This window comes from Amphibalanus amphitrite, unplaced genomic scaffold (assembly GCF_019059575.1).
Source record: "Amphibalanus amphitrite isolate SeventyFive unplaced genomic scaffold, NRLGWU_Aamphi_draft 000381F_arrow, whole genome shotgun sequence".
Taxonomy (NCBI): domain Eukaryota; kingdom Metazoa; phylum Arthropoda; class Thecostraca; order Balanomorpha; family Balanidae; genus Amphibalanus; species Amphibalanus amphitrite.
In genome coordinates, this window is record NW_024881875.1 from 422,800 (window position 1) to 436,232 (window position 13,433).

The 13,433-nt window shown below is 47.1% G+C and overlaps 1 protein-coding gene across 1 annotated transcript in view; it reads right to left on the reverse strand.

Annotated features, from left to right (window-relative positions):
• Positions 1-1,084: 1,084 nt before the first annotated feature.
• Positions 1,085-13,433, reverse strand: part of LOC122390069 (gamma-1-syntrophin-like) — a 47,787-nt gene continuing 35,438 nt past the window's right edge. The window contains exons 10-13 of the mRNA XM_043382692.1: positions 9,822-9,919; positions 7,566-7,769; positions 6,921-7,059; positions 1,085-1,740 (exon numbers count right to left, since the gene is read on the reverse strand). Of these exons, the coding sequence (XP_043238627.1) occupies positions 6,955-7,059; positions 7,566-7,769; positions 9,822-9,919 (407 nt within the window). The 3' untranslated portion in view covers positions 1,085-1,740; positions 6,921-6,954. The remainder of the gene's footprint in view (positions 1,741-6,920; positions 7,060-7,565; positions 7,770-9,821; positions 9,920-13,433) is intronic.

Sequence of the window (13,433 nt, forward strand, 5' to 3'; positions counted from 1 at the left end):
CAAAAACGAATATCTACCAAATTTCATCGAAAAATATTCACCGGTTTTCAAGATATTAGACTTTTACTTTTGTTTACTTTTTGGCATCTCCGCTGTTCCTAGCGACTTTATTTGAAAGTGCGGCATTTGTTGCGCGCAAAGCAGCATATACCACCGCGTGCTACCAAACGTTTTAGTAAAAGATTTAAAATCGTTAGATCTCCGCTGACGTCACAAATTCTAAGGGGGCATACCAATGCATTAGCCCCTTAGAATCCGAAAACTGCAAGTTTGAAATTCGATATCTCCGAATTAAAGCATTTTTCGATGTTGTGAGTGTCCAAACCGGTATTTTCAGGCCATGGCCACCAATTTGGCTATCTCAACTCAAATCTAATGTTAAGGTGGGAGGGTCCCTTTAAGCTTCAGAGCATCACTGACAGGTGGCATCCACGTCTTACGGTTTTCGAAATATCTCGAATTTCGGCTTTGCCCCAACTCCGGCATTGCCCCAACTTCCCCTACAGAGTGTCCCAGAATTACCCAAGCATTTATTTTCTGGCTAAAAGTACAATTGCGCTCGATTCCTAGTGAAACATATAATAGCTGCGTTTACATAGGGCTAGTTGCCAGATAGTGGAATTCCGATAACGAGACATCTATTCCCCACTATTATATTATATACCTACATATCCGGCATTGGAGGATGTTCAGTAATTGAGGCGCTCGCTCATAAAATGCCGTGCGTTTCATGCACACTCTTCAAGCAAAGATATTTTTACTTTCAAATTTTCCACATTTTCTCAAGGCTTAGACCGTTACAGAGACCGTTTTAATTGACTTTGATGAAGTTGAACGCGAGAAATCACAACCAAATGCTACATAAGGTTGTAAAGAACTGAATTGCGTTTTCCCACACACGTGGCGTTTTCTCACCTACGTCTGCAGGAGAGACCGGACCCACTATGCCCCCCCCCCCCCACCATCGAAAGGTTCTTCATGACTCCCGGGGGCCCCCGGGGAACCTGGGGGACCCTATACACTGTGGGGGGCCCCTTCGAAAGCAGGTGGCCCCCTCCTGGGCGAAATCCTGGGTACGTGCCTGCGGTAATGAATCATTTATTATTAAATACAATTATCAGACATTCCCCATTTCAATTCTCAGTTCCCACATATTCATCACATCAAACTATGAATGACAATAACAACAAAAGGCGAAACTCAGGCGATGATTATCACACCAAATGAAGTGGATGCGCGCTAGGGAAAGGAATAACGAACCGGGCACCGGCACCTCGTGTAACAGAGTGGCGAAAAGTCGCCAGTAAAATACTCTAAACCAGTGCCGAGCGGCTAACCGGCTATTCGTAACAGCTGCCAAGCCATAGTGCCGTGGCTATTTCGGTCGCTGCAGGCGTCAGAGCGAGATCAAGTCAAGTATATGGGAACGGGGCGCCGCCTCTGCGCCCTCCGACGAGCCGCCTGTCCGCCGGAGTCGACGACGCGGTCCATCGTCGGCCGGCCCAGCGCGAGGAGCGAGGGATCAATGCGACAGTGGCGCCGCCCTGGCGGCGGAACACCGAGTATTGCTATACTCCGCGGCCGGCGCGCCGACGGTGGAAGCGGGTCCCGCGGCTGGCGGACCGACGTCGCCGCTGTGCCGCCCAGGCGGGCTGGGTCCCGGCTCCTCCGGACACCGGCGCTGCTCCTACCCCGCCAGTGTCCCCGGCAGCATCCGCCCCTCCAACCTCCGAGGATCGCCTGCAAAGAGGGGGAACAGGGGTCAGTCAGTAGACCAATATCGCACCATGAACCAAAACAACCAGTCAAAATGTCCACACAGGGGTGTCGTTTTGTATAGGCTTGCCCTACCATGTTAATTTGAGCCATACCAATCTTTTGTCAGATACCTTTAACAGGCGATGAAATGGGGAAATGAACCGTTTGGCCCCTGATCGAGCTAGATATTCGCTGAAAAAGGGAGTACCTACTATGGACGTCAAACCCCTTGAGACCCCACTTTTTTGCGATAATTTTTAAATGCGTCACTTCTCGTTGACAATATTCTGGCAATGTGCGTTTCAGAACCTGCCGAAACTTTTATTAGGTACTAAGGTATTTTGACGCCAAACGATTATGAAAGGTATTTCTCATTCACTCGTAATGTTAAATTTCACGGAACGAATCTGCTGTTTGGGTAGAGGCTACGCGCTCATGGGGCGGAGCCACGTAATGACGCCAGCGCTAAGCTCCGCCCTACCCCTCCGGCGCTCCTTGCCCGGCGACCGGTCACTCGCGTCTCTCGCTCCATTCAGGCTTGATGGTGGGCGGTAGCTGGTAGCGGTAGCGGGCGCTGGTAGATGATATTAAGAGCAGATGGCGCTGGTGGTGGGGCTCGAGTGTGGCCGAGCGCAAGCCTCTGCCCGGGCCTGAATTGACCTTAGCATTACGAGTGAATGAGAAGTACCGTTCATAATCGTTTGGCGTCAAAATACCTTAGTAATAAAAGTTTCGGCAGGTTCTGAAACACACATTGCCAGAATATTGTCAACGAGAGTTGACGCATTTAAAAATTATCGCAAAAAAGTGGGGTCTCAAGGGGTTTGACGTCCATAGTAGGTTTGTGTTCCTATGTGCTCGGACACTTATGCCTATATAAAATATAAATGCACGTTTTGTGCATAGGGCTCAGTAGTACCTATATTTCCAGGATTTTTTTTATTCTAGTTTTGATTATCAATTACCAAAGCGAAAAAATAAGTGACCGGAATCCGATGAGAAAGGCAAATCTGGGGTACCACACCTCTGTAAGCACGTCATAAATGGCCGTCTGCCGCCTTTGGGCCCTACCAATCATTTTCGGAAAGCGACACCTTGTGTTCACTAGAAAGACAGGGAAGGGCATAGTGATGTCAATTACGGAAAATCGGAATACCGATACCAAACCAAATACCAACCAAAACCGTGGAGAAATACCGAAACCAAACCAACTTGGGAACATGAGGAAAATACCAACATTTTACCGATTTCTTAGCCTCTTAAACATTAGGGAGGGTTAATGATACCAACAAAATACCAAACACATTAGGATTGAAATACCAAATACCGAGTTGGTATCGGTTTGGTATCGGTACACCAAAAAGTTGGTATCCGATTGACATCTCTAGAAGGGCACACATGCATACCTAATTGTCGTCGTGTTTATTTTGTCAAGCGTCATACAGGGTGTTTCTGAAAATGCTGACACATTTATTTCTCCTATATCTCTCATGTTTATTGACGCACACTCATCGTCATAGGCTACAACTAATCAGTCATCATTAAAAATTCACATCCATCGCCAATGATCACTATTTGATCCCCTTCTCGGAACCTAGAGCAGGTGCTCGAAGTGACCACCACTTCAAGCCAAACAGAGTTCGACCCGACGGCGCACTGCTTCCAGAACTCGGCGGCGCTCCTGGGGCGTCACCGCTCTCACGCACGCGCGGACCGCAGCCTTCAGCTCGGGAATGTCTCGGGGTTAACTCTTGTAGGCTCTTTCCTTAACATGACCCCCAGAGGTAGAAGTCCGCCGGCGTGAGGTCCGGAGACCTTGGTGGCCACCTGGTGGGGGTGCCTCGGGAAATGAGCCCCCCCCCCCCCGAAGCGCTCCTGTAGCAACTGTAGGGTCACAGTGGCTGCATGAGCGGGGGCACGATCCTGCTGCAACCACTGATGGTGTCCACACACTTCCTCTGGAGCGCAGTCCAGAACTTCTCGAGCACCTGCAGATAGCGCTCCGCCGTCACCGTGAGGACGTCGCCCGCGTCATCTTCGATCCAGATTGGGCTGATAATGCCCGTGCTGCCCACAGCGCACCATGCAGTGCATCGGGGCGGGTGCAGCTGATCTTCTGCGACCTCGTCCTGGGCCTTCTCACTCCAGATCCGGTTGTCCAAATCAGATCAAGATCCAGATCCAGATCAGTGCCATTGTGTCAAAACAACAGAATTGGGTTCGAAGTAGAAATGCACTATCTTAGCATTTTCCTTCGTGTCAGTAATACGGCGTATTGAATGAAAGCACCGATGCTGTCAAACAAATTTTCAAAAACTATTCTTTCGTCTCGTGTATTGAACACGTGCATTTAAATGCAGTAAATTCCTCCAAATACCAAAACAAATGTGTCAGCATTTTCAGAAACACCCTGTATATGGCCGTAACCAAGTTAATATCTTTCTATGAAAAAAATGGATGCTAATAGGCGCTATTTAAATACAATATCATCTACATTAGGTCTAGGTAACCATTTTTAACCCATGATGATTGACACGTTCAGGTGCAATGGTAGTTTGATTTCTATTTACTTTGCATCCCTGACGAATTTATAGGTACCTACCATTTTTTTACGCAGGCTTCTTAGCAGAGATTTCATCGCCACATTTTGGAATAGAGCCGAACATACAGGGTGTCCCATAAGTTCGTTCTCACCTTTTATTTGCATGTAAAACATAGTACATTGCGTTTTGATATGTTTATAACCCCTCAATGTGCTCCCCATTTCATAAGCAAACACATGAATACATGCTGCGACATGCCAACCGGCATGTTTGGCAGCATAGCAGGCTTGAAGTTAGCCCAGACTGACTTGGCATGCGCCGTGAGCTCCTCAATGCTGGAACACCGCTTCGCTTCGACGAGCCTCGATTTCAATATTCCCAACACATTTTTATGAAATTTGGATCTGATGAGTTGCCTGGGATGTGATCTTGCCACACACGCCTATCACAGTCTCCTGGCACTGCTTTTATGCTTTGCTTGACCTCTGCACTGATGCACTGTCTTGCTTGAAGATGGGCCTACGACCTCCCGGATGCCATTTTCTACTAAAAAAATGTGGTCATACTTGCGGTTCAAGTTAAGCTAGAAAGCTGAAACTCCTCCTAGATCTTCTTGGAGAAGCATTCTGCGTCCCAAGACTGTTTCTGGAGCATCATTCGCAACGTGATCAGTGTCTGGACGCATATTACCCCACATTACCTTGACCCTGGCCTTTTGCATAGGAATAAAGCTGGATGACACAAAGGCCTTTTCCGTCGCCCATATGGGACCGTTTTGGGGTTTGGACGGGTGTTTTATCTCGAGCACGGACTAGGTAGTCCAGATGACCACATTGATGTCATCGACCCTTCAGTTTTTTTAGCCTCAGGCATAACGAAGCACATGTTTGGCCATTTTAAGACGTTTTTGACTGTTTTGAGCCCTCCGGTAAGTAGAGCTTAAGTCACCTTGAGGTAGGTACCCCGAAACGATACTCTTAGACAGCTGGTAATACATCCTGAAAAGCCTGTTTACCAACTTTCTAACGCTAAGACCTTTTTGACGGCCATTTTGGCGCCACACAGTTTTGGCCACATGGCTCACTCGTGAAAGCTGACAAAAAGAGAGCATAAACTTGCAGCGATTGACTCCCGACAAATCATCGGCGTCACTTGTTGACTGTGCGTCCAGTTAGCGACAGACATTGGCTACATACTGGATGGCCTCAATCACCCTCAACCGTCGTGAATGGCCCAGTGCGGACTAAATACCGAGACGTTCCCGTATCAGAGACCTCTATGTTGCGGCGTAAGCCGTCTCCAAAGGAAGTGAACTCTCTGGCAAAAAATATTTTGTCTAGACGAATTAGTTACCGTGGAGCACATTCACAGTTGCCATGGCAACCCAAAAAGCTCAGTTACAAAATAAATTAAGCGTGGCTTTAAATAAGAGAGCCTCTTAAAGAAAAATTTAGGTGAGAAGGAACTTATGGGACACCCTGTATAGATCGCAGGTATGGGCGTATTTTACCCTTCTTTCTATTACCGCTAGGATTTAGGCCTCTCTTTTTGCAACAGAAAGTTTGAAATTGTTAGGTATGTCAAGCATCTGAGTACCTAATCTCAATATTTTGACATAAGTCGCCCATCGAATCGAACCTACACAGGCACTCAGGAGCTGCAGCCTGGTGATAAAGTTACCTACAGGCTGAAGCGGCCGGACATTATATGCTTTGCACACTTCACAGTGACCCAGTCTGCATACGCTTACCAGTCCAACTGTCACCTAATTCGTAAATGGTCCGACGGTCCGTCTATTTCTCCAAGACAAGCTCGTATACATGCTCCACCAATAAGTTGCGTGGGCGGAGATGTGATCACATTTTTCAAATTTAAATTCTCGGCGAGTCGAGGCATCCATGAATATCGGCGAGCAGCCATTGCTAATCAGAAGGGCATCCCCGTTTGCTCAAGGATAGCGACATTTTTCGCCCACTCTACATCCGAGTGAGCGTGCCTGCACGTCTGCCCACGGCCTGCTACCTGCAGCACGGGATCTCCCCTGGTTCAGCGATTGCTGTCTCCACTTCAACTCCGGTATGCAAACGAGCCGCCCTGCAGCAGATGCACGCCAAACCGGCATCTCAAGGCCAATCATGACGTGCAGAACAAGTTGCAGATATTTGATGAACCTTCGTCCTTCATATTGCATTATATGATTATGATCGCCCGACCTCTACGATAATGAAATAAATTTCGATATTCGAACAATGTTTGCCATATGTTCGTCAAAAGACTTCGTCAGATCATCGGTCACCAAGTAGGTAAGTGTGTACAAGCCTAGAAACGCACAATATTTAAGCATATACGGCCTTGATTAAGCTATGGACCTGGAACAGTGCAGGGTAATCAGAATACATCTCCAGCAATCGTACACTTGCGGTGCTACCGTCGCTGGGGTGAGCTCGTCAGTTTAGAATTGATACCCTTCGCTACATGCCATCCGACTTTGGCCGAGTCAGATATATAGTCGGCATGAATTCGGTGCAGTAGTTAGTAGTCCCTACTCAGGCTAGGGTTAGTACTTGGTGCAGTAGTCAGCACCCCCTACTCCGGATATAGTCAGCGCTCGATATTTACCTAGGCCGCTGTCAGCCGTGGCGCCGCGGCCGGGTCACGTGTGATGCCTCAGGAACGACGGATCCACGGCGGCCACCTTAGCCGTCAGGAAGGCGTGCATACAGAACAGCAGCGGCTGCAGCGCCGCGCACTCCAGCTCCTGACAGCAGAGACAGAGGTCGGAGCGAGAGCGGAGAGCCAGTGAACCTCTACACACCGACTCAGACACACAGCCCCTGCCAGCGGGGATGGGACAGAGGTCAGAGCCGATGAACGGCTCTACACCGACTCAGACACACAGTTCCCACCAGCGGGGATGGGACAGAGGTCAGAGCCGGTGAACCTCTACACCGACTCAGACACACAGCTCCTGCCAGCGGGGATGGGACAGAGGTCAGAGCCGATGAACCTCTACACACCGACTCAGACACACAGTTCCCGCCAGCGGGGATGGGACAGAGGTCAGCCAGGAGAGCCATCAGTCCCACATATACAGACTCACACACACACTACTTCAACTGGGACTCGACTCGGATTGAGACTCAAACTCGGACTGGGGCTCTGACTCGGACACCGGTACCGATACTCTGACTCGTCTCGGTTCGGATACTCCTACTCAAACCGGGACCGGGACTGAGCTCTGACTCTGATCTGACTCTTACTCACCCTGGTGTGTAGCTCGGTGCCGTCCGCTGAGATGAAGTCGAGCCGCAGTCGCGACTTGTTGTCGTCCGAGCTGCCCTTCAGCTGGGAGAACTTGTACTTCCAGCAGAACATCTTGGTCTCGCTGTCATACAGCGCGAAGCCCATCGCCCAGTCGAGCGTCAGGCCAGAGTCGTGGCCGTCGCATTTGACCCGGAACGTCTTACTCTGGGGAAGCAAACGGACACGTTTCAGACACGATTGGCGAACGTTAATCTATTTGGGGACAATTCAATTAGCTACAAAAAGGCGTAGGGCTATCGGGCGACGGAGCGTATTTTGATCATCGTTTAATCGTGCGGCGATCCTTGTGAATATCTTGCAAAAAATATATCAAATTCGTAAATATTTTCTCGACATACAGAGTTAGGTTAGGCAATGTGCAAACGGTCCCTACTAGTGTATTACCAATATTGGCAAGGCAGTTAAAAGCAAACATAATGATAGTTTAAATTAAGAAGCCACTAATTTCATAACCATTGTTTATCTATTATCGCCATTGGTTCATTAGCTTTATTGACTTGAGACGTAAAAATATTGATGTTCCGCTTTAAGTTATTGTTCTTATAAACTGCGCGTCAATTGTTCTTATTAACTGTTTTATATGACAAAAGCTATTTTTTGTTTAGTTTTCTTGATTGTTATTGTTCCGATGTAAGAATTTCGTTTCGTTAGAATCACATTGCACTCTGGCCATCTATATTTCAAGATCTAGTTGATCTATAGTCCACAATTTATCCCGGAGCAAGAACTGTGTTTGACTGTGTTGACTTTGCCTTTCGCGCAGCGGCTAACTCAGCTTCAAAAACAGTGCGCGCACTTCTTTGCTGGGAAGTTCCCACTTCCCAGAAATGTTGTGAATTCGCTGGATGCTGGCTGGATTCGCAAACAAAGGACACGCATTATTCAGTATTCACATCCAACATATTGGTATAGCTGTAAACCCGTTGGTGAAAGACATTCGGTATAGGTCTGCGGACGATGACAGAAGTCGTGTAGGTACTGCCGCCGTCCGTCTGAAAGAGCGTCACAGACGAATGCTCCGTCCCGCCGCGTCGGTGCGGATTCTACACGTACCGAACGACCCCATAGTCCAGCAGATGGTATGGACTCTCAAAGGTCAAAGGAAGTACAAAGTACGTCGTTATACACGTATATGGCAGTCGTATGCCAAATATTTGGGCCAACATTGTTCAAACCGATGCCGATCTGGTATTGCTATTTCACCGTAAAATTTAGTTTGATTACAATGTTAATACAAATACTTCTTAGGCACGATTTTATAACAGATTGGAAGACCCTTGTCCTCGGTTCTGCGTGCCTTGAGACCCACATACGTCAGTCGCTAGTCCATGCCACCGTCTCTGCTCCGCCAGTCCGTCCGTACCGCCGTGTCTGTCCGTCAGTCCGTCTCCGTTCCGTCTCCGGTCCGTCAGTCAGTCCGTGCCGCCGTGTCTGTCAGTCAGTCCGTGCGACCGTGTCCGTCAGTCAGTCAGTCCATTACGTCTCTGGTCCGTCGGTCAGTCCGTGCCGCCGTGTCTGTCAGTCAGTCAGTCAGTCCATTACGTCTCCGGTCCGTCAGTCAGGCCTTACCGTCGTGTCCGTCCGTCAGTCCGTACCGCCGTGTCCGTCGATTAGTCCGTGCCGCCGTGTCTGCCAGTCAGTCCGTACGGTCGTCTCAGCTCCGACCTGGCTCGGATGAGGCGGCGATCAATGTCAGCCGACGACAGTGGCGGGCAAACACTCGGCGAGCCTCGGCGGCCGATGGGACAAACATCGACACCACACACCACACCGGGAGGCAGAGGTGCTCCCTCCGGGCGTGCCGGGAAGTGAGGGCCGCTCAGGGGGTGAGGGTACTCCTTTAGACCGCGCCGAGAGGTGAGGGTCGCTCCTCCGGCCGCGCAGAGCCGCAGGCGCTAGTAAGCACCAGGCTCCAACACAACATGGGCGGAATTATTTGGTGTAGGGTTATTTTTGGGGGTTTTTGGTAGCGTTTTTTGCTTGAGTTGAGGCCACTTGGCGTGACCTTTAATGACCAGGATCTAAAATTTTCACAAATACATGCGAAGAATATGTACTACATATGGCTATGCCGAAAACGCTCACACCGTCAAATCTGCCGTCCGCCATTTTTGAGATATTCGCGAACCAACTGAAGAGGGGAGCCTGAAATGGTCTCCCCACGGGCCGGATCGTTGCCCAGCGGTCGGCACTCACCCCCAGTCGCGCCACGGCCTGGTGGACACAGCGCAGCCACGACGACTCGATTCGGATCAGCTCCTGGCGCGTCTCCACGCTCAGGTAGTGCGACGTTCCTGCCGGGAGACAGACGGGCCGAGCGGGCTTCAGACGACGCCGGTAAAATGTTATCGATGCCTTAAATCAAGAACTGACGGCAAATCAACTACCCAATGGCTGAACAAATATGAAGGAAGAAATAAAAGAATGTTTTGCGTCTGTCTGAGTGACTGAATGGCGCCCGAACTCCGAAGCACATATATAAACCTTCATTGCCCCAATGTTTGCACTTTGCATCAACTCAATTAGGTACCGTAAAGTGGGGCTATTTGAAACGGATTTTACAGTTTTTGGCCTCTCCCTTTAAGACGGCTCATATTTCTTATAGCATGGCATGTAAATTGCAAAAATGTAGTTCTCTGTGAGCTGTTTCATATAGGTGTATTTTAGTTCAGCTAGTAATAATGACTGAGGTTATTTTTTATGTTAAAGCCTGTCTCAAATAGCCCCATAGGGTGGGGCTATTTGAGACAGTTTTAGTTGCAAGGAAATTAAAGAAAATCGGTCACGCTAGAGATAATTTTTCAAACGCCATGCATTTGGAAATTGAATTTTGATCATTTTGGCAAAAATTGTTTTTTTCAAAGACTGTTATATGACCTTTATATTCAATCTTTTCCTTTTTCGTAGGACACTTCATTTCGGTAGGGTATAAAATTGCATCACTATACAGGGTGATCCAAAAAATTTGGAACCCCTAACTTAAAATGTCTATAAGTCCGAAAATATTCACTTTATTGACAAATGGCGAACACCATTAGAAAGAGCACTAAATCCTCTATAAAATCACGTCAAATCGGTGCATGTATGTTGTAAAGCATTGACACACTATTAGCTTTTGGAATGAGCGTCAGAAAACTGAGTGAAACGAAATCGTCAAATGTTAACAATGCGCTGAAATCCGTTAGCACTCTATCTGTTGTCTTTTTGCGAAAAACACCATATCCAAATTCAATTTTATTACATAAAAGTTTACACAGAAGCACACAATAGAACAGATACACGCGTCCTAGCTTCCGCTGTTCATCACAGCATGTGCTCAACGCGAGCTCCGTGGGCCGTCACGCAGGCCTGCAGTTGCTTGGGGACAGCTCCGACAGCGCGGACCAGCAGTCTCTGGGACAACTGGCATCAGCAGGCCGTCAGCCTTTCCTTTTCTTATAATAGCACGTGAATAAGCTATTTTTATTCACGAACCTCCAACAAGCGACATGGTCAGAAGAAGAACAGCAAACCGTCAATAGGACTCATTTGCGCATAATGTTCAAAGCCGTTTCACTGAGTTTCGTGACACAAATTTTATATGCATATGTCTAGGGCAATATCTATCGTAATAATTAAATTCAATCAACTTGGTTTTATAGAGAATAGAACGCTCTTTTTAATGGTATTTTCAGTTTGTCAATAAAGTGAAAATTTTCTGACTTACAGCCATTTTAAGTTAGGGGTTCCAATTTTTTTGGATCACCCTGTATGCTAAGGCTATCATAATATGATGTGACTCATAGCTTTCAAACTGACAGGATGATCATCAAGGACTATTTTAAAGTCATCGACAGTAAAATTTTGAAAGTAAGTTTTTGTATATAGCCCCGGTGACGTGAAAACAGATATACCGAAAGTCGGTGGGGCTATTTGAGACAGTCTCGCTACCTTATGAAGCACACTGTAATGAACCAAACAAGGCAAAAGGTTTCCCAAAACATTTGAGTGAATGGTCTGCATGATTGTTTGTTCCATTGTACATCTCCATGCGAAGAAATAACAGAAAAATGTTAAACGGTTTTGATTTTATGCCGATTTTCCTCGATCGCTGCATGCCGTATCAATTGGCCGGTTACCCTACCACATCAAGTACTTGGAAAGGCTCACCTAACAGTACGTTCATGTGTTAAGTAACATTCGATGGTGTTTTTTGGTCAACCAAGGTAGACATATGTTGATTGTCGAATGAGTCAGTGACTGATAAAGCACATTTTAAGCACATATTCATCAGAATAACTAGTTTGGTCACCAGCTAAAGGGTTATTATGTTACACTACGAACATGTAAATATTGCTTGCTGCTAAAAGTACCTACCATGAACCCACTGCACGTTTATGACCACGACCGATTCACCGGTGTTGCTTATGTCGAACGTTCGATGCACTTCAGGTAGATGGCGGTAAGTCTTCTCGGGTGCATCGCATCACCGTTATCATCAGCTATTTGGCATATCCGTTGAGGTTTGACCAGGTGGGCATCATCGGGATTCTGAGACAATGGGTTACGCAATCGGCAGTACCGTTAACAATATATAATATTTTCATGAAAAATGTGCTTGACCTATAAGCAAAAAGGAAGTAGCGATAGATACAGTGGCGAAGCTGTTAAAACTTCAACTTTTTTAAGCTGCAGGTAGGGATCTTTTTCGAGCAACTGAAATTGTGCGTTTTTCTGTATTTCGTATTTTATTGCAAATTTCTTTCAGAACTTTTCGAAATTTTCAAAAAGGTTATTCAGAGCATTCATTGTTCAATTCCACATCAGCTTAAGCAAAAATGACGAAAAAAACATCAAACGGTTTTCATTTTACAGCGATTTTACTATACCATTACCTTACTGTCTCAAATAGCCCCACTGTCTCAAATAGCCCCACTTTACGGTACCTATGTGGGCTGTTTGTAACCAGTGACCCGAAGTCTATTCGATGAATGACAGGCCCAGTCATTGCAATTTAATGTACTTAAAAGCCGATCGTTGGTCTGGAGCTCGGCGGGATCGCCGGTCGTCTGTCAGCCGCCGTCAGTGGTGTCAGACACACTGTGTCATTATTCGCTACCGGGCCGGCGATACGATACGTGAATATCAATCTGCCTGCCAATATCAGCAGACGTGAAAGAATCGCCCGCCATATGAGAGTGACTGAGTTGATAAATAAATAAATTCCGTGCTAATAAAAATGAATGATGATCCATTGATCTGTAGCAGTGGCTCACGAAATTATTTAGTTGCTGAATGCTGATGTCATGTGCGGCCGTATAACATTATTTCTTGTTGATAAGATACACTTTCTACTACGACTGGTAGGGTCGCAACTAACTTGCAACCACTAAATATAAAAGCCATCGCCAACGAAATCTTTCAACAAGGCATCTATAATTGATGATGATTGACAGAATGAGCAGAATGAGATGATGATTAACAGAATGAGCAGCACCGGCTATGGCAATGGCGACCTATCCTACATAATTGAATTTGCCATGTAAAATGGACCATAAAACATGTATCACACGACCTCAGTATAGTTGGGTCACGGATCACATAACGGATCGGCAACTCCCCCCGCGACCTGTCTCCCCTGCCACCTGGTGGGCATTTAGGTTAACTATCTTCACTAAGGACGCGGCCGGCCTCGTGCGTGTTGAGGGCGTCGTGTCGGAGCCAATTAAGTGATTTTTCTGCGGAACATGGTTTCTCAGCTAGCTCAGAAGATATCTATGGTATAAATGAGAATGGCAAGAATCGTTAGAGACAGGTTAAGTATTTGAG